The sequence below is a fragment of the Erigeron canadensis genome, chromosome 2 (genome assembly GCF_010389155.1).
Source record: "Erigeron canadensis isolate Cc75 chromosome 2, C_canadensis_v1, whole genome shotgun sequence".
Taxonomy (NCBI): Eukaryota; Viridiplantae; Streptophyta; class Magnoliopsida; order Asterales; family Asteraceae; genus Erigeron; species Erigeron canadensis.
The window spans coordinates 38,906,948-38,933,178 of NC_057762.1; the positions used below are offsets into that span (position 1 = coordinate 38,906,948).

The window sequence follows — 26,231 nt, forward strand, 5'->3', positions numbered from 1 at the left end:
TCCACCATCGTGGATGTCCTAACTTGGTAAAACTCTATTTCGATTCTTAATTTTTGGACTGAGGTGGTTTAGTGATTTCAAGTTTTACAAATATGAAGTTAAATGTCAAAGATTTATAGATCAATTCAATGCCGTTAAAAGATCTACGATTTGTTTTTTAAATGTATGTTATCTAAATAAACAACAAAAGAAGTATGAACCGTTGTCTTAAGCCTCACAAATAACTACCTTAAAAAACAACTAAGCAGCAAGAACATTTAAGGTTCTCCATATAAATAAATAATGTTTGTTAATTTATGCAAATTCTATTTCACACAACTTAATTGGGACTATTTACAAATTACACATGTACAACTTGGGACTAGTTAGTAGTTGTATATTCCTCTTTTTATATCATTTTACATGATAAGTTTCAACACTAACGTACTATTCGCTAAATAATAATTTTATAAAAATAAAAAATTCCAGCTTCAAACTCTAAATAAAAATTTCAACTAATTCAATCTCTCAATTTCAAACTAACTTAATTTAATAATGTCAAAATACAGTCTTGAAAGATATAATATGGTGTTTATGTTATACCAACTTTAGGGTGTGTACCAAAATGATTGTTATATGATTTGCATCTTATTTTAAGATGTTTACACTGAGTACATGTAAGTATACTTTGGACTCATATTCTATTATTGGTTTAGTTTGAAACTTTATATGATCGATCATGCAAAAACGATCATTGGCGAGGCAAGGTGAACTTGTCTTCTTTTTCTTTAAATGCCAAATTGACTTGCATGACACTAATTAATAATAAATTCTCAAACTCTTAATTATAAAGCATACTTGGAATAATTAGCTACAAAGCCTTTTATGGAAAGACATATAGTGGGTTGGGAAATACTCTTATCTATATCTATTTATAATATAAAAAAAAAAAAACTGGCTACAGTTTCCAAAGAAAAAGAAAAACAAGGGAATTTTATTCTATTTTAGTATTTTACACAAAGCAAGAGATATCAAATAGATTTGGGGTTCCCTTTTTGTTGTTATTACTTGATTATATTTGGTTGCTTTTTCAACATTCTCTACCACTTTAAGGCTGCATTCACTTCCCACCCAAAAAAAAAACACAGATTGGGATGGGAGGGAAAGAAAAATAAAAACATAGACAATTCCCATATCCGTATCTTGAAAATGAATGGAAAAGAAAAGGTTGTTCAATTCCCATTTTCAAGTTTTGGGATTGGAGGAATCTTTTTTCATTCCCTCTCATCTCATCTCTCACTCACTTTATAGCAAATAAAGTCACAATACACCCAAAGAGGCCACCGAAAAGCATACACACCTTATCATGAAAGCAAGAAAAGTGAACCAAACCCAACCCCCTGATTAGACTACCCAACGCACACGCATTTTAATTCTCTTCAAATTAATTTACACTATACAGTGCACACATGTATCAAATTAGCGTTTAACCTTCATTTTTTTTGGAATCCGATTTGAAATAGAGGTAATTATTAGTAATAACTAGCTAGTTTTCTTAATTTATCGAGATACTGCATCACATTTTTTTTTACTAATGCAGATCGAATATTATAACGAATCAAGCCCCCAATTCGTTTTCTTCATATATAGTTGCACCTTGTGAATCCAGTTTTAGACCTTCATCTTTTTGGAATCCGATTTGAAGTATAGGTAATTAATAACTATCGAGTTTTCTTAATTTATCGGGAGGTTACATTTTGTTTTACATATGCAGGTCGAATATCACAATGAAAGGTTAATTTGGATTATGTTGTCTTAAACGGGTCTATAGTAGATTTTCCCCTTACCCAATATCTAATACGAGGAAAAATCCCTAATAGTACACTAAGGTACGACAACATATTAATTAGAGAAAACTTTGTGCTCTAAAACTCGAACCTAAATCTCTCCAAATCCAACTCTTCACCGAAAGACTTCTTTTACCACTAAGCTATTAACCAAATGATTTATCGGGAGATTGCATAACAAAGTTTAACAAATTACTAATTGTACAACTACAAGTGCAAGGGCACAAGGCTCGTGAATTTAAGTGCATCATTTACCCGTTAAGGAAAGATCGACTTAACCTTAATAATTATTTTTATTCTCCAATATGGTGTTGTTAATTCTCATGCTCGTGAATTTACTTTGGATATATATAAGTGAAGATAACGAACATAAAGTAAGAAGACAAGAGTTAAGCAATTGTATGATATATTTTGATATATGTAAATGAGTTTGACACAAAAGCTTAATGGAGTCTAGACTAGCTAAAAACTTAAATGGGTTTTTAATGCAAAATGTAAGACAACAAAAATTTCACATAGAAATTCTTAACCAATGGTATTAACAAGTGTTGTATTTTATAGAAGAACTCTTCGAGATAATTAAGGATGTTGACGCGTAGAAGGTTGTCAATCATTTATTGACAAAAATCTTTACAATTGGGCCTTCTTGTTTGTCTTTCATTTTGGATGAAAAAAAAAACCGTGTACGTCCTTACAGAGACCTGGATCTTTCTTAAAGAGGATAAAATAAGTGACATCATGTGACCCTTTGGGTTCAAATATTATTTTTCTTTTTCCCACCCATATTTAACTTACAATATGGGTGATGAGTAATCGAAATTATTTTGACCTATACTTATTGATAGCTCGCTGATATCTTCTTCTGGCGAGTGATGACGATTGACGTGAGCAATTAACAAGTTATATATTCCAGCGAATCCATTTCCAACACTAGTGTTTGTATTTCGGTGGGACTTTGATGCTTAATTAGCTGTTTTGAACTTGCTCAATTAGTCAAATCGTGAATACAATCTTGATCGAGCATATATACATAATCTTAAGCTGTATTTTATTAAAAGTCATGGTGATTAGCTGTTTTTTGTGGAAACACTGTGTTTATATTTAAAATCAATGTATATGACAGAAAGAATTATTTCAATGTACCTATATTATTGAACCACACGTCCATACATTATTCTTCCCTCTATAGATTGATAAGAGGTTATATTTCCTTTTAAAAAAGGGCCGGGGATGATTACCCAAGTCAACCTCACCTCATCATTTGGTCTCGGTTCTTCATGGGGCACCCACTTTCTTTTTTCTTGCTTTTCTTTTTCCTCTACATTTTGCATAATTCACCATGAAATGATGACAAAACGTACCCTTTTCTTCCTTTCTTAATTTGTCTATATAATTGACACTCTCAACTAAAAATGTTTTTACCCATCCATGGGACTTAGTAGCATGAAGGTGCATCAGTTCACACGTGGTGGTGGGTTCTGGGGTAGTCATGACGATCATGAATCCTCATCGACGTCCCTCAGCGCTTGCAAGCGTTTGCGCCTTCTTAACCCGCCTAAGTTAGCTACTGGTAGTAGTGATCATAGTACCGCCGACCCTTATTTCACCATGAACAATGTTAGTGTAGTTAGCAATAATAATAATAGTAGTAGTAGTAGTAATAGCCATGTAACTACTGCCGCTTTCGATCTTAGGAGCTTCATTCGACCCGAGAGTTGTCCCATTCAACTTTCTTCTCCAGACCACAAGAAAGATTCTCCTCAGGTATATATATCTATTAATTAGTTTATGCATTATTATTATTTCATGCATATAGTATGACATGTACACTAGTAGACAAGCTTGGTGTGTAATAATGCAAATCGAGTTATATACGTACGTACATTTTAATTAGTCAAGAATAATTGAAATTCCATTGTACATGTCCCGACAGTTGCCAAGGATCTTCACTGTTTAACATCAACAAACATGACATGATATATGGAATATATATTTCTCTTTTAAAGATATTATCCTCATAAACAAAGAAAAAAAAATTAAAGAGGGACATCAGCTAGCTTCATTATTTGTAAATTCATTTAGTGTACGTCCGTAACTACTAGAAGTTTTTTAATTAATTTGATGATATGATAATGGTGAACTTTGTAAAGGTTGAAACACATCCGGGAGGAACAAGATGGAATCCAACACAAGAGCAGATTGGGATCTTGGAGATGTTATATAGAGGGGGAATGCGGACTCCAAACGCGCAACAAATCGAACAAATAACTTCTCAACTAAGCAAGTATGGCAAGATAGAAGGCAAGAATGTGTTTTACTGGTTTCAGAATCACAAAGCACGCGAACGACAGAAGCAAAAGCGCAACAACCTCGGCCTCACTCATTCGCCAAGATCAACACCACCCTCCACCATGATCAACTCCATCTCATCATTAAACCCTAGAGTATGTTTCAATTACTTAATTAATTTCTTGACTTATATATATACAATCATTCTTCTACTCATATGTATGAGTGTTTTCAAAAAGTTATAACTTATAGCTTGCACGTATAGAGAATAATAATTCTTTTTTTTTTTTTTTATAAAGGGAGAAGTAGTGGAGAGTCCATACAAGAAGTGTAGAAGTTGGTCATTTGAGTGCTTGGAGAAAGATGATCAAGAAGATAATAAAACACTAGAGCTATTTCCATTACATCCTGAAGGAAGATCAAGATCTTCATGAAAATTAAGGGCATGTTAATTTATCAATCAATGGTGAAATTGTATGGTATGGGACGCACTTTTTAGTTAAACAACTTTCACTTTCTTTAATTAGCTTTTTTTTCTTCTTCTTCTTTTGTTTCGGGAAAGAAGAAAGACATAATGCAACTTGTTGTATCCTTGTACTACCCTTCTCAATCAAGATCTTTTATGTCTCTTATATTTATTTTGACTTTGGAAACCAAAGCGTGCTTTATCTTGGAAAATGTTGCTTGCTAGCGATCGGTGCTTCTCTTTATTAAATTTGCCAAATTTTCATCTTTTTGCATGAAAGTTTTAAATGTCCTGAACACTAGGATCATACCATTCTTTCACAAAAATATTGCTAAAATATAAATACATGATAACGATAATATATAATTAATTGTTCACAAAAATCAATATATATTATTAATATAACTAATAGAAAGTAGATTTGATGACGGATGCAGGACGGCCGGATGTTGTGGTGGGTGACATTACTGAACGTGTAGTACGTGGTAGCTTGAGTTTAGTAAAATATTATTACTCCCTTCCTCCCGATTAAAATGTTTAAATTTGATTTGTTTGTTTTTTTAACTTTGAACGTGAGTATTTTTATTTATAACATAATACCTATTGAAAGCTATATATCAATGAAAAATATACTTAATTCTATCTATATATTTTATATTAAATATAAGTATTGTATAACACAAATAAATAAAAATTACAATCAAAGTTGCGGGAAATTTTTTTTCAAAAGTCAAAATAATACATTTAAATTGGGACAGATGGAGTAGTTGTAAAGCCTATGTGAATGGAAAATAACTCACCGCCTTCTCTATTTTTTTTTTTAATTTTTACCAACATAAACTGGTAGTAATTTATACTCGTAAGACTTAAAGACTTAGATCTCAGTTCAAATGATAATATAAGAAAATGTTGTTATCGTCATAGGTTTTCCAATAATAATTTTGTTTATAATTGAAGTTGGGTACATGAAAAAGAATTTTTTGAAATTAGAGTTAGTTCAGTACCAGGGGAGGCTCAAAAGGGGGCAAAAACCCGGCATCTAGCCTAAACACATATTTGATGGGACACATAAATATTATAAGTTTTCTACATACATTGCATATGTATAAATATAATATATGTTATATAAATATAATAATCCTCCGTCCCATTTTAATTGTCACGTTGACCAACTTTGACCGTAAATAACTTTGTTTGTACTATATGTTAGTTGATAAAACTTATATGGACGAAAAGTACATTAAAAATCCAATCCATTCATATATTTTATACCAAATATTACATGAAAAAAACAAATTTATTTACGGTCAAAGTTGGTCAACGTGACAATTAAAATGGGACGGAGGGAGTATAAAGCAACATGGTTGGATCAGTGGTAAACACCATTGCCTCTGGAGACAGAGGTCATGCGTTCGATCCTCACCCCATGCAAAGGTTGGAGGGCCTTTTCTACCATTTAGGTAGAAACTGGAAGCAGCCTCTCTACTTAGGTAGAGGTAAGGTCTGCCTACATCTTAAACCTCCCTCATACACCGTCAAGGTATTGGGGCTCAAAACTCGCGGAAGAAGACACTGAGCAGTTACTTTTCTATATAGATATATTTGCTTTCAATAGCTAGTTAATAACTGGATTATAAGTATTATGATCTTATTATGGTTATAAAGTTCCAATTATAAAAGAAATGACTTATATATTTTAATTTCCTAAGTGATAAGGACACATTTTCCCCCGACTCGGCATGAACACTTAAATTCTCAGAGTCCCCACTATTAAGTACGTATACGAAGAGACATATCGTCAAACTTAAATTTTTCGAAAAAAAATGTCAATCACCTTTTTTTCATTTGACACCTCATAACACATTATTGTCAATAACTCATATATTGCAGGTTTTTTATTATTTCTTTAATTATTTTATTATTAAATATAAGAAAACAACAAAGTAAGTTTATTAACGTAAGCTTTGTGGATAACTTTATTAACGTAAAGTTAATCTATAACATGTATTAGCGGGGTATCTGCGTAATGTTGTGGTGATACAATAGTGGTGGTGGTTATGCATGTATTTCAAGAGCTATAGGTGAAAGGTAGAGGTATATTAGTCATTTTGGATACTTCAAAAGGGTAATTTTTAACATAGGAGTCAATAATTTTTGTATAGTAATATAAAGTATAGATAGTGGGTCACTGTATATTGGATGAATAACTAACTTATAATTTTGTATTTTGGAAATTCATTCACACAAGCTATTACAATTAAAAAAAGTATATATGTTACCGATAGAAAAATATATATATATATTCATGACACATTATATCTTTAGAATCTGTTGAGTTTATAATTATATTACAACATTTTTCTCTTAAATAATTACTTTACCGGTAGATAGACATTACATAGCGCATATTTTGAACTCTTGTTCACAGAGCTGATAGCTCCTTCATGTTTGAGGTTATTCAAGAAAATCATATATGCTGGTCTTTCAAAAAAAAAAAAAAAAAAAAAAAAAATTACATAACATTAAAACATGTAAAAATAAAATAAAAAATAAATAATTGTAAGTGAAGTGGTGGTTTGTGTGGGGTCAGAACTCAGAACTCTGTTTGATAGCTTTGACACTCAGAATTCAAAATAGTAGCTTTTGAATTCAAGGTAAGTGTTTATTTTGATGATATAGTTAAGACAACGTAAGATCATTAATCATTATTAGACAATGTTTGTTTTGATTTCATGTAAAAGACAAAAATATAAAAATAAAAATAAAAAAATGATATTAAAAATAAAAAAAATAAAAGACGGATTGAGTCAACTTGTACCCAAGTTTCGATTTGTTAATTGCTTTTTTTCTAACGTTAAATACTACACCAAATTTATATACTCTTATAAATAACCCAAATATGTTTATGTCAAAGTTTGAACTTTGTTCTTCATCTCAAAAAGCATAATCGTCTACCAAGTATTTGTAAAATGATGTTTTCGCTACACTGCGAACATAAACGTTTGTTTATGTCTTTATTTATTTCCTATCATACTCGTATAAAACAGGGGAAAAAGTAAGATTATAAACACCTTGAATAATTAACAAATGCTATCATATATACAATCGTTCGTTTATGCTACTTAGGTGCGAGTTTGATAACAGTGTTTTGATATTTTTTACGCGAAAGTTCAAATGTGAATCTCAGCTTCAACATCCAACTAAGCGGGGGTAAGTAAAAGTAAGTAAACACTTAATGTCGTCTTCTGCGAATTTTGTGTCACAATATCTCGACGGTGTGTAGGGAGGATTGAAATGTAGACAATCTTACCTCTACATAATTAAGTAAAGAGGCTGCTCTAGGTTCCAAAATGATTGAAAAGGAACCCCAACCTTTGTATGGGGTGAGAATCGAACCCCTGACTTTTGTCTTTATGAGCAAAGGTATTAACCAATTAATCCAACTAAGCAAAAAGCAAACCCGCTAACTTAATTATTTGTGCATGGATCAGCATAACCGATGTTCATTAAGTTTAGCAATTAATTAATTGATCAACATGTATAATGATGTATCGAGAGTAAAATAATTAAAACAAGGATTTTAGGCTTCGAGTATTAGAAGACCTCAAATTTTATATCTATACATACGATGTCATTCTCATTCAAATGAAAATCACTAAAGCTTGAGAATAGTGATAACCATTAAATTATGTACGTTTTAGCTATCATGAGAACATGGGTGAATTACATGTGAAAATATGTTAAAAATCAATTCCAAAGAGAGAAAAAAAGGTTAAAATTGCATGAAAACAATATGGAATTCTCAAATTATTTTCAAAAATGTACTAAATCATATGGTGATACGATCAAACCAGTAAATGGGCTACACTTTTATATCATGTTGTATGGTGATACGGTCCAACCAGTATATGGGCCAATTGGCCCAATTAGCGATTCAATGACTAGTTTGGTTTCAAAACATTACTTAAAGCGACGTCAATTTAAAGTCAATTCAAGTTTATAATATATATGCTCCTAGAAACATCCAACAGAGCATCCAATGACATTGGATGCTTCTCCCCTCACAATTTTTTAAAAAAATTTAGATTTTGTTTTATCAATGTGATGAAATTGATGTGAAAGCAATTAGAAATGCTCCAAAGTTGAAGAAATTCACCAAGAAAAATTAGGAGATCGATCTGAAGTGTTGAAGTTGTGTCTTTTTATCTGTACGGATTATTTCAACTTGATCATATTTTTGTGAACTGCATTTATAAGATCCTATATGAATTTTCGTAAGAAAATATAGATATAAGTTTCATTTATATAACTTTTTAGAGTAAATTACACTTTTCGTCCCTGAAGTTGACATGATACAATAAACACGTTTCACGCTCTCAACAATTCGGGGTCTATTAGAATTTTAGTTTATAGATTGGGTGTAATTGACTAGACACTCGAAACTAAGTATGAGAGTAATTTAGTATTAACCCCAGTTAAGGGGTATTAATCAATCCAAGGCTTCATGTAAGTTAATATGTAGGATAGAAGTGGTCCGATTATTTAGGGTAGAAGTTAATATTTTAGTTTGATTTTGTTTTCATGTAAGTCTATATATATTGACATGCATGTTCCTCTATTTTGTATGCACTTTTTCATTATTGAGTACAGAAAGTTCAGTAGCAAGTCATGTTCTCATTTTCACCAAGCAAGTTTACATACATAATATACATATAGCAGTGTGTGTGTTGATTGGGGCCTGATTTCCAACAGAACCACAGTTATGAACGCTTTATAATATAATCAAAGTGCTTGGATTGGAACCAATTGTATTAATTTGTTAACATTACTTTTGTCACTTGAGATTGATTGAACAAGCATTTTAACAACCTTTTTCCATGTACGATGACTTATATCTGCAACACTGATCAACTGAATCGACCACCTGTATTTAGGTTAACTCAAGGCGCGCCATTCCCTAACAAAACGAGCAGCTACTTGAGATAAATATTTCATCAGCAAACTAGTGCAATGGATCATGAGCCAAATTCAGTTAAAGATTTGGCTTCTGCCCTTGTTGCGGCACCTTTAGAGCAACGCAAGACGGTATATATGTTTAAGTTTTTTTTTTTTCTTATAATAATGTTATCAGATATTCCTTATTGTATGAAGATATATATAGGTCTAAAAATTGTTTATGGTGTTCATGTTTATTACGTAGATTTTGGGTAAATATCTGCACCCATTGGTGAATAAGCTAAACCATGAGAATGTTGATATAGTGACTGAAATGATTCTAGAAATGGATGAATCAGAGGTGTTGCACTTGCTCGAGTCACCAGATGCTTTGAAAGCAGAGGTTTTTAAAGCTTTAGATAAACTGTTCATTGTAGAACGCAACCTTGCAGATCTGCATGCTTTAAAGTGTCGTTCTAATGAGAACTGGCTGCTAGCTTGTTTCCTCAGCATTGGCTCGTAAACATACTAGAAAAGGTATATTCTAATTGTATCCTACAACTTGAAAACTGTTAGAATTAGAATTATGGTGTTAAATTGTAAATTTCTAATATAAATATTGTGAGGGGTATTAGTGTTAATAGATTACATTGTATAAATACCCCTTACAAACACATTTGTAAATCAAGCTCAAATTCATATTTACAATAACTTCAAAACATATCGACTTTATAATGATTTTTATATGTGAGATATATATACATATATATATACACACAAATTTTCTCCTTACAAAACAAGTTCATGCATCATTGCATACTTTTATAGGTGCATAATCTTTGTGACGCTTATATATGTGGTTTTTGAGTATATCTTGCTATTAACTGCCGATGGGGTACCATAGGCTCGTCATTGGCTGCACCTCTTTTGTGACATTATGTTTATCACAGTCCGTGACGTCTTCTCATTTCTGTCTTCCAAAAGTCATTGTGGCTTTAGGCTGATTTTCGGTTTCATAGGGTGGATAGATGGTTGTGTGGTGCTCAAATACCCATCGCACATGTGTGATGTACATTTATCAGTCTAATTTGTCCTTTTGACAATATGATAATGTATGCATTTTTTCAGAAGCTCAGTTTCACAAAATTTCTCGAAAAGCTAGTTCCACCCTGACCCTGCCCTTCTTAATCTTGCTGGATACGGCGGAAGAATTGAAAGCAAAGGTTTCAAAAACCATGGAAGTATTACAGAATGTCAAAAACCAAGCCAACAATCCGGCAACTGATACTACAGTGTCATCTCACAATGACAATATACTTGATGAATGATGAATATGTGTACATAGTGGTGGATCAACCAGGGCATGAAAATACAACTGAGGTGACAAGCTTGACTCCAGAGATGAATGCAATGAAGGCATTGCACTTGCAAGATTTGCAAGCAAAGGTTTCGAGAGCAATGGAAATGATAACGAATATCCAGCAGCAAACCAACAGCCTTGCAGCTGAGCTCTTATTACTCTCTTATAAGGACACTCATGCTTATTAAGCAGTGGTTAGCTAGTGAACATAGAATATATTTTCTTATGGAGGAACCTTTTTAGAAATATTACCAAATTTTAAAACTTCTTTAAGATGCCTTAGGTTGCTCTTGAATGGTGAGATGGGCTTTATGTTATCAAATCTTAGGAATTTTTTTTTGAAGATTTAGCTTTTGCGGCCTATACTTTGAAGATTTTGTTTGAAATATTGGTACTTTATTAGAAAAAAAAAATGAGTGGGAATCCTCCGGTCTCATGTACTATCTTTGTACATATTGATGTACTTTCTTTTCTTGGTTAAAAGAGTTTTATAAAGCAAATTTTAATCCGTCCCTTTTTGTAAATTTTGTTGCACTACTGATTGCTATTTGAACTTTTTGGACCATGTATCGTCCTCAGGGCTGGGACCTGTCGTTTATTACTGAGCCAACTTAAAACTTTGTTGATTCCCTGGTCCTCACTTCGCCAAAATATCATCAAGCGGTTTTGGCTGATCTAAATGCAAAATGATTGGATCAAGGACCATCACTCATAAGAGTCATTCTCTTGATGGTATTTGCTTCTTGTGGTTCATTGACCAGATCATGTTTTTGTTTCCGATTGTTGGTCACTTTTTTAGCTGGTAAGTACTATATGATTATGATCAATATTGGTTGTGACTCAAGTAAAATGCAAGGATGAATTACGAATCAGTTTTCTAAGAGACTACAAAAAATTAAACACGGTAAAATCTTTTTGCTTAAGCAACGATGGTTTTGTGTACACTTTAGCAACAATACTCTTTTACAGATGTTTCATTTAAAATATAATTCTAGGAACATTTGCCTTCCCAAAACAAATTTATAAAGGAAAAGAATTTCAAGAACCCGGTTTCCACCCAACCCTAAATTGGGTTTGGTGGGTAGGTATTTCGCTCGAAAAACCGGGTAGAAACCGGTTCGGGTTTTGGTCAAACCCGGTTTCGTTTTCGTTGACTTTACCCAGTTCTGTTCCGGGTCAGGTCCAGTTCCGGTACAACCTGACAAATGTGCACGGCTACCTGTAAAGCTTGGCCATTAAGTTCATTGTCAACTTTTATGGTCTTGATTTAAAATGGGCCCGGGCTCAATCTTCAACTGAGTTTCAGAACTCTACTAGTCCTGGTCCTAACCAGGCTTCAACGGGATGGAAGAACAAAAGAAACATGGGGCCAAATTAGGATATTTATCAGGCATAATGTTCTTATCAGGCTCCAGTCCCTTACTCCTGGATTTGAACGGGACAAATTAAAACACTAATTCTACATAGCATTCCAAAATCCAAGTTATGTCCCAAGTATATCATGAGAAAAAACTTGAACTTATATACTACTAGTACTATTTAAGAACGCAAACATGTCCTACCGATTCCATATTATCCAAAAACAGTTAACATAGAATAAGCAAGCTTTATGCAAAGTCAGCCAAATAGTCATAAAGATTAAATCATCAAGGAATGTTGAATCATTAAGCTCCAAACAGTCTTCTCTATGCTTCTGCGTGGAGATTAATTGTATTAAGTTACAAATGCCATCATCTTAATTATTATACTAAATTACTAACAAAGGTCAGGAATCAGAGATTAATGTCTTTGCAGCTGTAAGGATACCGACATAGTCAAGTGAATGTTACTAGTAAACATAGCCATCTGTCATCTCATATATACTCCTCCAATCTAGACACAAGGGTTATGACGAAACGCCAGGTGAAGGAAGTTTTCCTGATACTGTCTTGGATGACATACTGATGTCCTGATACAGGGAGAAAACGTATGTTAACAGATCGTTGGACCAAAGTGTATATTTATATAACATGAAATTCATACATCAAAGTTACCTTTATAGATGTAGAATGATTGGTGAATCCATATTGATTCTCATTTGCTAGTTCTGAACCAAAAACAGGATTCGGTTTCATTATGTTTGGTTGCACACCAATGTGGCTGGGCATACCAAAGTCCCTTCGCATTGAGAACCCTTGGTTTTGGGGAAAAGCCGCAACCCCTTCACTTGGATTTTGCAATCTGTATCCTTCATTGTATCCCATTCCTATTCCCCTCTGCATTTCATGTTCTTGTGAATATACAGGAGGCAAACAGTACCCATTTCTCATAGTAAGCGTCTACAAAAGCAATGATTATAAATATTTCAAATTTCAGTGGGATTACAAAGTGAAATTTAACCTCACAAAAGACGGACAAAGTTTCCTAATGCAACCAAGTTTCACATTTTTGCATATATTGGTATCAAATATACACATGGTTGAATAAATAGGTAACAAATCAACTATACTGCTTACAAGTGAAATCTTGTTAGATCAGTAACTCAGTTGCCTGGTTTCAAAATAGATATAAATTATCAGATGGAATACTAATGCAACATTAACATCAAACTAAAGCGACAATGAGTTTAAGTTCACAAAAAAGACCATCATGCTGCACTTCACACATGTCAAATTAATGAACCTCATCTAGGTCATTCAACATATATTAAAAACAGAGAAAATATACCTGCACTTTAAGTTGAAGCTGCTTTAGATATTCAATTGCCTCATCCAACATTGACGCCTTATCCGTCTATTTCACAAGACAACATAGTGAAATCAAATAAAAAACCATAGTTATATGTTACTATGTCCATGACCAAAATCGTATCTATATCCATGAAAATTTTATATAGAATTTTAAACTAAGCTGTTACCTTGTTAGAATTTGGAACCAAGGTCTGCAATGCTTTCAACTTCTCATTAATCCTACTTCTCCTCCTCTGTATAGAAAACCATATCTTAATGCATATATCGACATACATGCAATCAAACAGCTTAAAACTCGACTCAAAGCAGCCAACTATATTCAAAACAGAATACAAACCTTCTCAGATAGATTATGAATCTCTGCTGCCCGTGTCCTCTTTGTAGAACGTGAACCGCCTGAATTTCGACTCCCCTCCCCCATCTTTTGCACCTTTAAATCCCAGTTAGTTGTCAATAACACATAAATCAAAACAAAAAAAATAAACAAAACTTGAAAAATAAAAAAAAGTGTACATATTGGATTAATTGGTAATGAAGAAATTTCACAAAAGGGGGAAAAGTTACTTTTCAATTTTACAGCCTAAGGTTTAAAAAATGAAATTTACTGTTCTCAATTAAGAGCTGTCATTATCAAAAGTTTGAAACCGGTCTTTATTAACGTGTATTTTAAAAAAGATTGAAGAAATTTTTTTTTTAGAAAACGCACTTGATTTTCTCTAGAAAAAAAAAAAGACATTTTTCTATAGACAGAAATTTGTTTTTAAATTGGACTTTTATAGTGAAAGATTTTCATAAAAAAAAAAACCTCAGCTTTTCAGATTTATAACTAAGACTCTGAAAAAAATTCACTTTTAAAAGTTTTTAGTAGATAAAAACACATTTCATTTTCTAGAAGAGATAAAACAGAGTCAGAAGCAGAAAAAAAAAAGAAAATCACAATTTAAAAGCATACAAACAACAATTAAGCTAACTAAAATCTATACTTAAATTTAGGGATTTCATAACATAGCTCCCGGGTTATGTTTAACAATTTATTATATACATAAAAGATTGTACTTGTGACATATAATTGTTATGTTTAATGTGCAAGTCATTTATGCATGTAATAACACGTCAAACATATGTAGCCATGTTTATCGTTTTCCCTTAAATAAATGTAAACTAAAAGTTCATGAATAATTTTACAAGAAAACATGAAACAGAACTCACCTGATCCGTTTCGGGCGAATAAAAGGAGCTGAGATCAGAAAATCTCTTATCATAATCAACAAATTCATTAGAAATCTGAGACGGAGAAGGCGTAAACTGGTCATATTTCAGCGGCTTACTGTTATTAGTGTTTGTGTTGGAATTACTGAGAAAAGTTTGGAGAAAAGAAGACATGTCTTCAGATTCAAGTGAAGATGATGAAGAAAAGGAAGGATCATTGTTGTTGTTTCCATACATTATTATTATTATTAAGTAATAAACAACAACAACCACCACCACCACACAAGCGAGACAGTAATGATTGTAGAGATAACGTACAAAATAATGCTAACCAAATATATATATATAGATATTATAATGATTTATGATATATGATGAGAGAATTCTATATGTGACAGTAGTAAAAGGAATGATTTTTCCTGTTTTTGCAAAGTTGGGTTTTGAGGTTCTTTTGGTGTGTGTTTGTGCTGGATTTGTAGTGTGTGTTTCAATGTGTGTGTGTTTGTACAAAATCTTTGGGTTTTATAAGGATGTTTGAGTTTAGAGGGCTAGCTGGTTTTGATTAATTAAATACTTGTTCTTAACTAACTTGATTCCTTCTCCCGCCTTAATTGTGTGTTTCTTTTATTTATTTATGTTATAAAACTACGAGTTAACTGTTTAGTGGTTCGAACCGTGATTTATTTATGTTTTTTATTTCCATGATCGGTATGAACCAACTTTTTTTTATATATACATTACCAAAGATGCTTTAAAGTGTTATATTATAAAATAATAATAAAAAAAAAAAACATTTGATGTTGTAAGGTTAAAAAAATGATACTACGAATTATTTTTGATGATTTAAGACTAAAAAGTGTGTAAAAGACTAACATATTGAACGTATAGTGTACGTATTTCTGCTAACTTTTATAGCTCTTCTAACGACGTACACAGACTCTGATTAATGATGGTTGATGATTGTGTGTAACTCACGTAAGATTAAAAGAAGGAAAAATTATGTCACGTTGTTATGGATTGACGAAAAATGTGATATGACACGTTTATATTAGAGCCATTTGATTTTCACAAAATATTTGATAATTAGTGATGATGACATGTTTAATTAACCTGATATATAACTGTATACTATCAATAAGAGTTACTCAAATCATGATGTTAATACAGGTTCAAATAAAATAGAATGACTTTTGTATGTACGTATTCTGTTTTACAACATAATATTTTCACCAAGTTTATTTATGTTGTCTGTTTTTACCCTCTGCCACTACATTGAAACTTATGACCCAAAAAGCTAAAACCGTCATTGCCATACTTACATTAATGTCAATAGTCTTGTTCTAGTTTTCTTTAAAAAGACATGTCAAAAGTAAAAAGTAAAAAACAATAATCTTTAGGGTTTCACTTAACGTGCATAAAAAGTTTTTACATTTTCGTATTAAAAGTTCGCCCCTAATTTTATAGCAAGTATACAAGTAATTAATACACCTTAACGAAAACCCTTAGGGCTTCGTTTAACAAAACTCAAAAGTAAATAAGGGTTAGGTTATATACGTAATTGTAATTATTTCGTTATTAATAGAATCATGTTTGAACCTTATCATCACAGGGACGTATTTGTATTTTTAAGATAAGGAATTGTTGCTATAAATAGAAAAGAAATCAATGTGGAACCCACGGTATTACTACTGGGCATCTTCAATACTTGTATTTCTTTTCTCGTTTTTAACAAAAAGAAAAAGAAAAGAATAATAATTATTTGTCTATATGTTACATTTTTGTAATGAGGTAATGACATCTATCATTGACAGTAGTCTTTGATGCCAAAAAACCGGGTTTTGGTCAAACCAAAACCCAACCCAAACACATTCTAACAGTTTTTTCATCAATCGTGGATTGGTTTTTTTCGGGATTTTTTTTTTTCTTTTGAACCGAAACTGACCCGGTACCTACCTTATCTAAATAGGAACTGATATTCGTACCATAAAATTTAATTAATCTACCATTTTCTATGCATTACTTACTTGTACAATTTGCTATAATATATGTACAGTGTGGTAGATGTATCAAATGTTATGGTACGATTATCACTGCCCTATCTAAATACCCAAACTAGTTTTGGTCAAATCTAAAATTGACCGGGTAAAAAGCCATTTTATAACCTGGTTTTCTTTCACCTCTAATTGACACACATGTTTTAGTAAAATCACACAAACTTGTGATAATTTCATTGAGTAATAAAAGTTATAAACATATAATGTAGGTAAGAAAACATTTCTCTTCTTGTTACGAAATAGTAGTTACTTTGACAAACGAAAATTATAACGAACACTAATGAATCATTAGAAAATGTAGAAGAAAGTAATGGGGTGTTTGTTGCAATGAAACGGAAAAGAAAGAAAGTGAACGAGAAAGACTTATTTTGTTTAGTTCCAATAGAGAATGAAAAAGTGGGAATCAATTTTATTTCTTCTATTCTTTATAAATGGTAAAACAAGGTATGAAAATGGAAAAAAAATTGTTTTAATGATATTATATATATTAAATTTAATTATTAATTAAAATGTTTTTTTATATTCATTGTATGCTTGTATCAAATGACAGAATCTATTCTCTTTTTAAATATTCATTACTTTCTCATTATTTTCGAACTCCATTACATTTTCATCCTCTTTGATTTCATGTACCAAACACCCAAACAAAGAGTTGGGATAATCATTATGATTGGTTCATACCGGGTTATAGATCCATGATTAAGTAGGATTTGGATGACAAAAGAAAGCTTGTAATTTGATGTAACGACATAAATATATATAGCTTCTAGTACACAAAGTGTGACCACGACCGCTGAATTGAATGCTGTTATCCAACCAATCACTCTTCCTCTTCAAACCAACTTTTCATTTATTTATTAATTCATCATCTATCAGACAAATTGCTATTCCCTAGGCCTTCTTTTTTATATTGCATTTCAGTTTGAAAACTTAGCGGTGTTTATTTGGAATGGCATAGAAAAAAAAAATCGAAAATTGGTTTTCAAACCCACTATCCTGATGGGTTTTGAAATTACCTAAGCTAATAAGTTTGATAATTAACTAACCAAGCAAGGTTAAGGAAATGTTATTCACCATATCCTTAAGCCAAACACTTCCTGTTTTAATTTTATCACTGGCTGTTTTTAAAAGAATGTGATCATGTCCTTGAACTTTATCTCAATGGTTGTATAATCATCCATTCATCCCCCTTGCATAAGTTTTTGAGTTTAAGTTTTGGGAAGGACTTAAGAATTAAATTTTTTTATGAGGGCTTGACTTTGGTATACTCAGGTTCAAGTCTGAGAGAACAGGGTTTACCCCTATTAATCGTCGTGCCTTCGGGCGGATTAGTAGGGGTTTTCCCCATCGGTTAAGACAACGTATGCTAGACCTTCCGCTGTCGAATCGCGACGCGAAGTTTCCAACGAAATTCACCTTTAAAAAAAAAAAAGTGAACTACTACTAATCCATTTGGCTTTTAACATGATCACGACACTTTTTTCAGCAACACCAGTATCTAATACCTGTATAAATGGAGTATGAGGAGATGAGATGTAGATTGTTTTGTCTTTACCCAAAGATAAATAGACTGCTTTCAAAAAAACTTTCAGCCAAACGATGCTTTTTTAATAGAACGGTATATTATCCTCCTATTATTTATAAGTTACATGAATGTCTGGGAAGTCATAATCCAAGACTTTTGAAAAACCTCTATTAATCTACCCCACAAATGTAAAAAGTAGAACTCGAACCCAAATGGTTTTTTCAAAGTCAAAGACCTTATCAATGACTCAGCAACCTCATTGGCTACATGATCATGTTATTTGATAAAATGAAATGACCTTGTGGTTTTATAATTATACTTGTTTCTTTATTTAGTCATTAAGTGACTGATTGTAGAAAGTGACTTAATTAAAACATAATGTCTATATGGATTAAGTTAATATAATTGTTTTTTTTCTTATTAAGTCAATAACAAACATATTCAAGATTAAATCATGACTTTTTAATTAAGACATTATCAAACATTAATTAAGTTTTTTAATTGGTACATTTTTTTTAAAGGTGAGTTTCGTTTGAAACTTAACCACTAGGTTAAACCCCAGTGATCATGGGTGTTTCACTAAATCTGCTATGCGGGGCCCCGAGGGAGTTTACTCCAAAGTCTCGAGTTCGAACCTTGGTAGGTTCTCCTCGACGGTATTTTCTAGTTAAGGAGGTGGTATGGTGAGAAAGACTATTTAAGATCCGCTTATTGTGGGACCCTTTCGTTACACATTATACGCGTTTAAGGTAAAATTCACTTGTCAAAAAAAAGTTTTGTTTGAAACTTTGTGTCGCGGTTCGACAGCGGGAGGTCTAGCATAGTAGAAATGTCTATTTCAAATATTTGATGGGAGAAAAACCTCATACTAATCCGCCCGAAGGCATGATAATTAACGTGGGTAAATTCTTACCTCCTCCAAAATTCAAACATGTAACTATCAGGCCCAAACTCTTTTATTGAGGTTCTGTCTTGCTACTAAGATTTCAACTCAATGACAATACCTTTCTTGAGATAATTTATAGGTTTTAACATAAAGATGGGAAATTATATTACAGCTACTTTAAGTGTTAAACGTAGACGTAGTAAAACACAGCGTTATGCTTTCAACCACCAAAGGGGCCATTGGGTTGGTGCCAAATTACTAAAACCTTGTGTTTCAAAAAGCATTAAATATTATAGTTGACTTCTATTGAGATAGTTATCAAATTTTTTGGTCTATGCTAATTTGTACAACGTAACACACTATGAAAGCCTAAGATTTGTTTCGAGAATCTTGCGTTTCATCTCAATCATGCATGCACTTTAAGAGTAGGAGTAGATTAGAATGTCATTTTAAAAACTAAAAACAAAAAAGCCTAAAATTTGTTTCGGTCATGTGGATGACGTTTGGTAATAAACCTTACCATTAGACCAATCAGTTTTGAGATAGGTTTTAAATTATATGGTGAGATCTCCTGAATGTCGTATATCGACTGAATGTTTGGAAAAAATTAGTCATTGGTTAGTTTTATATTTTAGATTATAAGCCTTATTTTATATGCAAGTTTATTGTTGATTTAACACTACTTCAAGTGTCCATCCCACTTATATGGCTTTCGATATTCGGGTATATAGGTAATAGGGATATATACTCTATAGGGGATGTAAAGCAAACGATAAAATCGATAAATCAATAAAAACTGTTTCTTCTAAAATTTGGAAAAAACGGAAACTATTATAAAAAAAAAAAGACGGTTTTGAATAGTTGGGTTATGAAATCTTAATTTTCAGTATTTGTTTTTAACTTAATTTGATCGAGTTAAGATTCTTGAAAATTAAGGTGGTGTTTATTTGAGACTTAATAAACTCAGTCATGATTTAATCAAAAATACTTAATCCATTAAGTTATCAAAAATATTTGGTTTTTTTATGTAATAAACAAAAAATCAATTGTATTGACTTAATTTATATAGATGTTATTTATTCATTCAGTCACTTATCAATTCAGTCATTTAATGATTAGAAAAAACAAAAACAAATAGGCACTAAGATTCTAACCGAAACCAATATTATAGTTTTCCTAAACTTGAAAGTTCACTTTTACTATTACACACTTGAAAATTAACTTAGAATAATAAGGGTCTCTACATCTCAAGCAAATAAACAACTAAACGCATCAACACGTTGAAAAATATTACACATCAAATTCAAAATTTTCTAACTGTCTTGAACAAATTGCAATTGTTTGTTTCTATTGTTTTGTCAATTAAAAAAGGTCAAAATAAAGATATTTAATATTATCTTTTTATAAAAGTTGCACAATCAAGTGGGTTTTATGCTTCCTCCGAAGTCCAAAGCCCAACTTTTCTCTACCAAGTTGTGAAAGGATAAAAGAAACGCTTCGTCTCAAGTAGCTAAGAAAAGGTATTGTTATTTACTATAGCAGTATTTTGAGTCTAGGCCGACAAAAGCTAACAAGAACACTTCGATATGGACTAGTGGTTTTGTACCAAATCATAGAAGTTTGAAAAGGCTTACCGAATTATAGAGAATATAAAACTACAATAGGCTTTACAATTAACAAATCAACACGTTTTTATCGTATAATTAAAACTTACAATTTTTTGGTTGATGGATACCGACTCAAATATCACGACCAAAAAACATATGTACAAGACTATTAGTAGTCAAATCTTGAGTTCATTAATGAAAAATAGAAAAAAAAAATCACGAATTTATAACACTATCAAAATTCATAAGTATCATCGGTTTGGCTATACACCTGATTCGAGGACATTTAGGAACGTATAATGTCAATCGATTATTTTAGCTATTACCTTCTCCATTACTATTACGAAACTAGAAAATAAATCATAAACAATGAATGATACAAAATATAACCTTTTTAATAGTTTTATTTTTTAATCAAATGTTGAATTTTATGTTATAATGTTATATGTATAGATGATAAATAGTTAGTATTGAAAACTCCAGCCAAATAAAGTTGTATGCATAGAACTATAGATATACAAAATATTACATTCAACCCGTAATCCATGTTTAAACGTTTAAACGCAAAGCATCAAGATGGAGTGTCAACCCACAATATTTATCGCATATCTATCTTATGAAGATCATTCAAGCAACAAAAATTAACATAACATTTGATAAAACTCAACTCATATGTAAATGGGAAAAATGGGGCATTAGTACTACCTTTAATTAATTTCATATAATCCTCTCCATATGGAGACCAAAATCAAAGAAAAAGAATCTTAAATAAATGGGAAAAAAGGGATTAAAAAAAGGTACAGATACTTTAATGATATTCTCTAGGGGGTGAGGGTGCAATAACAAAAGAATATTATTTGCCTCGGCAACTTTTTACCAAATCCACTTTACTTGTGTTCATGTATTCTTGATCCAAAGATGAAGTAATTGTCATCTTCAACAAAAACCTCCTCTAAAGCTCACTCACTTAGATGTGCCGCAGACTTGCAAACCGGGCACAAGTTCTTCTGAAGCAGCCACTGTTTAATACAGCTTGTGTGGAAATCATGCCCACATTTCAACGACCCAAGATCATCTCCATTCTTGTATTCTTCCTGATAAATCGTAAAAATAATTTACAAAGATTTGATACACGGATCTTTTCAATAATATAAGACTAGATTAATAATCTAGTAAAGTAAAGATATAAAGTAATGGATTAGTACCTGACAAATGCAGCAAGGTTCGACATCTGGCTGACCTGCAAAAGACGTGTATGTTTTCAGCTTCAGACAACAAACGATGTTCTCTTCTGTTAATCCCGTGCTCACATTTCCCATTCGCTCTTCTAAAGCCAATAGCTCCTGAACACCAAAATTACATGTTAGGATGACTTGAGACCAACTTACAGATAATAATAAAAATGACAAGAAATGAAGTTCATTTTGTTGTTACCTCATAGGACATGTTATCTATATCAAGCCGCATGTCCCTGTGTCGATCATGCATATCGGCCATTCGATATAAAACTGACTGATCTAGGATCATAAAATCCTACAACACAATAAAAACACATTAACGATGAATACACCGACATAACCACATGTGATACAAGCTCATATCATATATGCTAGAAACTAACCTCAAAACGCAAGCCTTCTCTCCTACGTATAAGATCCATGACGCTGTGAATCTGAACCAAATAAAAATGCATAACGATTAAGCACAATTGAATGATAAACAACTGCATTTTTAATATCCATCATTTTTTGTTGTAATCATGTAACACACCTCAGACAGTCTGCCTCTTCCTTCACTTCCAGGAGCCCGTGCAAGCAATGGGATTCGAAATGCACCATCAAGCTGTCTATCTGATGTTCTTTGCTGTGCTAGATGATAACGATGATGATGACCGGGGATACCAATCACAGATGGAACCCCTGCTCTTTGTGGAGGACCCACAGGTGGTGGAAGTGTAGCAAAAAGATTACTGCTTTGCCCTTCATCAACAACACCACCGGCCCCAGAATCAGTTGAAGATACTAAAGACTGACGTAGAATCTCTGAGAGTCGTCTAGAAGAATGATGTGCAGAACCACGATGTGGGGTCATATTAGCTGGTAATGTAGGAGCAGGCACCAAGTTCAAGGTGGAGACAACACTATTACCATTGTTTCCATTAAAACTCCAATTAACTGCAGGTTGAGGGCCAGTTCTTCTGTCGCGTGGATGAACAAACAGTGGGTGATCTGAAATAGTTGTTGGCGGTGTTCCTGTGTTATCTCCAAGACCACCATCATATAGACTTGATAGACGGTTACCTCTTAAGCTAGAACTCCGACTTCTAGACGTTACTTGAAAGTTTCTTCTAAATACCGGGACCTGCGATATAGGTTGACCACCTTGACTTGACGAAATTCCAACCGTTTGTGGCCTCAAATCCACCGGGTTGAGTCCTAAAGAAGAATGATGAGACAAGAAATTCAACTGCCCATTACTAACACTAGTAGCAGGAAATAGATCTTGTTGACGTGAATTATTAGTTCTTATCCGAACATTTCTACGGGTGTTCTCTGAATGATTGTCAGAAGAAATACCTCCAACATCCAAACCTTGTCCAGGGATGGTTGGATTGGAAGGCATTAAATTAGTAGATGGAGGGTTTTCAGAAACCAACCGCCAACCACTACTACTGCCCGAAGGCCTTTGAAAAATATTTGAGCTTTCAATCCCAGAAGACGACTGGCAATTACTTAAATCAGCTGCTTTTCTTTTACGCGCTAACGGCCGGTTCACCATTTCCAAAGGGTCGGAAGAACTACTGGCATAACTAGAAGGCTTCATGCCAATAAAAGTTGATGGATTTACAGTGACATTATGTGGAACCACACGAGTATTTGTAGCATTAGCATGATTCTGTGTTACGTTCATACTAACATCACCCAACGAAAGCATACTTGCAAGTGGTTCATGTTGCTGTGGTTCAGGGTAAACTTTCATTAGACCTGACCAACCGTGTTCAACTTTTGGGTCAATACGATTCTGACTCATGTGGGTTGGCATAGAACTCGAACTAGATTCACCCATAGTCCACATGCTTCGATTTTGCCTTTCTTGACTTGTATTGGCTGGAGGATGCCGCATGAAGTCAGTCCAACAAATTTGCTGTTCTACAGGACCTGAATCACTTGAAGATGAACCTTGTTCCAAGGCTAAGCTTTCTGGTAAAGAACCAATAACACCCTTCTGCCCTTGCATTAAGAATTACAATAGTTTTTGAAGATGGCACCCGCCAAATATATATTAATACAAATTCTTCCAAAACCCTGAAACATCAGAAATCAGCATATCGCAGCATTAGAAAAGCTAACACACAAAAAACGTAGATTAATGACTAGGAGAATAAAACAACAAAAGTTATAGCTCTCGGAAACATATATGCAACAAACATTATAATCAATAAAAACAAAAAACTTATTAAGAAATCAATGTACAATATGGTAATTTTTAAAAAACAAACAACCCGCACTTCTTATTTCTTAATGTACTACACCCTAAACTATAGACAATTTAGAAGACAATATCCGTTGCCATAACTACAAGCCTCGAGAATAAGTTTATAGCATTCAGGAAATCAATTTCTGCTCGCTAAGTTGCTATAAATATTTAGTCAACACATAATTAGTTTTAAAAAATCCTTTTGAAACCAGCTGCAAGGTAGCTACGAATCAAATAGCAGATTCACTTATATAGCTTATCTTACAATTATGTAAACAAATATTTTAGCTCCATCTCACCACAAAAAACTGTTAAACTTTTGTTCTTAAAGGGATTTTCACAGTGTATATAAAAATTACTTTTTTCAGCAAACATGTATAAAAATTACTTTTTTCAACAAACATGTGGTGATCAATCACTAACTTCAACTGTATATTATCAAAGATAATGTTGGGTAAGCAATCACATTTGCAAAGATTATGTTGTGTAAGTAACCATATTGTCAATATAAAAAACAGCAATTAACTCATGGGGTTTCACAATCATCAATTCTAAATGAACTAGTTTATTGATTACTCTAGTGGTCAAGCACCAAACCATGTGTAATGGTGTGTACCAAAGTCAATCTTCTGACCTAAATTAGGTGGATACATGTTAAAACTTCAAGCAACCAAAAAAAAAAAATATATATATATATATATATATATATATATAGGTGTACACCATAATAATCTTAACCTCTAACTAAAGCAAACAAACACCAAAACCAAAAAACATCACCAAATTTTGAATCTTCAAATAACTTTCAGCTCAATTTGAACATGCATACAAAAACAATGAATCTACCACTCATATCCTTTCAATATATAAAGTATTATTTTACTAACATGTGTTAAAATGATTTGTAGAAATGTAAAAGAATTTGAAACAGTCAAACAAGCAAGAATAAAGACACATAGTAATTTACATATAGATATAAATTATAGAGATTCAAACAAGAAGACATAAATCTATACAAACACACAAGGGAACATATGAAAAAGACAAGCTTTTTTTAACAAAGACACAATCTTTCTGCATCTGTACCAAGAACACAATAAAGAACAAAACTTTATCAAAAAACGTGACAGCCCATATGAAAAAATCAATGAAAAACAAAAAGTGGGTATTGTAAAAGATGATCAAATATTAATGGGTTTCAAAGAACATACCTTAAGAATGAAAAAAACAGATAATACGCAATGGATCTATCCCTAACAAGTATATAAAGATCTTGAGATTGTTTTCTGTGAATAATATAATCAAAAAGACTACAGCTTTATCAAATTATTATTATCTTGTGTTTTGTGTGTATCTATTTGACGAAATGAAACATAAAAAATGAATCAATGAAATAATCAAAATTATGAAATCTAGAAGCAAAGTGTGTTTGTTTCCAAGGAAAACAAAGAAGAATGAGAAAAAAGGGTTTTGGAGAAGGAGAGAAATCAAAGACGAAATTGTATGTGTTTTGTTGGGTGAATGAAAATGAATGAATTTAATTTAATTGAAAGAAAGAGAGAGATATGGGAAGTTGGAACAGAATTAGAAAATAGATTAATACTCCGTAATAGTAATCTTTTAAATTAGTTAATGAAATAATATACTAGCATAATTACAAATATGAGTTGGTTACAAAATTGGTCCTTGTGATTTGTGTAAGGTTTCAGTTTCGTCTACAATTACCGACAGCCTCAATTTTAAACTAGTCAAACTTGAGATGCGAGAAACAGTCTTGGAGTGGCCTTCAACGAGCTTGACATGCTCGCCGATTATCACACCTCTTCCCTTTAACGCCTTACAGTGTGTTCTCGAGATATATTTTAAAG

At 32.4% G+C, this 26,231-nt stretch overlaps 3 protein-coding genes across 3 annotated transcripts; 1 reads left to right on the forward strand and 2 right to left on the reverse strand.

Annotated features, from left to right (window-relative positions):
• Window positions 1-3,176: 3,176 nt before the first annotated feature.
• Window positions 3,177-4,768, forward strand: LOC122589439 (WUSCHEL-related homeobox 4-like). The gene is made up of 3 exons (XM_043761730.1): window positions 3,177-3,590; window positions 3,977-4,270; window positions 4,415-4,768. The coding sequence occupies exons 1-3, from the start codon at window positions 3,255-3,257 to the stop codon at window positions 4,547-4,549; spliced, it is 765 nt and encodes a 254-aa protein (XP_043617665.1). The 5' UTR covers window positions 3,177-3,254; the 3' UTR covers window positions 4,550-4,768.
• Window positions 4,769-12,462: 7,694 nt separating this feature from the next.
• LOC122589858 (transcription factor PIF3-like) lies at window positions 12,463-15,352 on the reverse strand. The gene is made up of 6 exons (XM_043762178.1): window positions 14,815-15,352; window positions 13,943-14,035; window positions 13,773-13,838; window positions 13,583-13,648; window positions 12,910-13,194; window positions 12,463-12,824 (listed from the first exon to the last, which is right to left on the reverse strand). The coding sequence occupies exons 1-6, from the start codon at window positions 15,049-15,051 to the stop codon at window positions 12,762-12,764; spliced, it is 810 nt and encodes a 269-aa protein (XP_043618113.1). The 5' UTR covers window positions 15,052-15,352; the 3' UTR covers window positions 12,463-12,761.
• A 6,213-nt stretch (window positions 15,353-21,565) lies between these two features.
• On the reverse strand, window positions 21,566-25,845 carry LOC122588579 (E3 ubiquitin-protein ligase MBR2-like). The gene is made up of 6 exons (XM_043760718.1): window positions 25,575-25,845; window positions 22,657-24,191; window positions 22,508-22,558; window positions 22,321-22,419; window positions 22,092-22,229; window positions 21,566-21,980 (listed from the first exon to the last, which is right to left on the reverse strand). The coding sequence occupies exons 2-6, from the start codon at window positions 24,121-24,123 to the stop codon at window positions 21,846-21,848; spliced, it is 1,890 nt and encodes a 629-aa protein (XP_043616653.1). The 5' UTR covers window positions 24,124-24,191; window positions 25,575-25,845; the 3' UTR covers window positions 21,566-21,845.
• Between the last annotated feature and the right edge of the window lie 386 nt (window positions 25,846-26,231).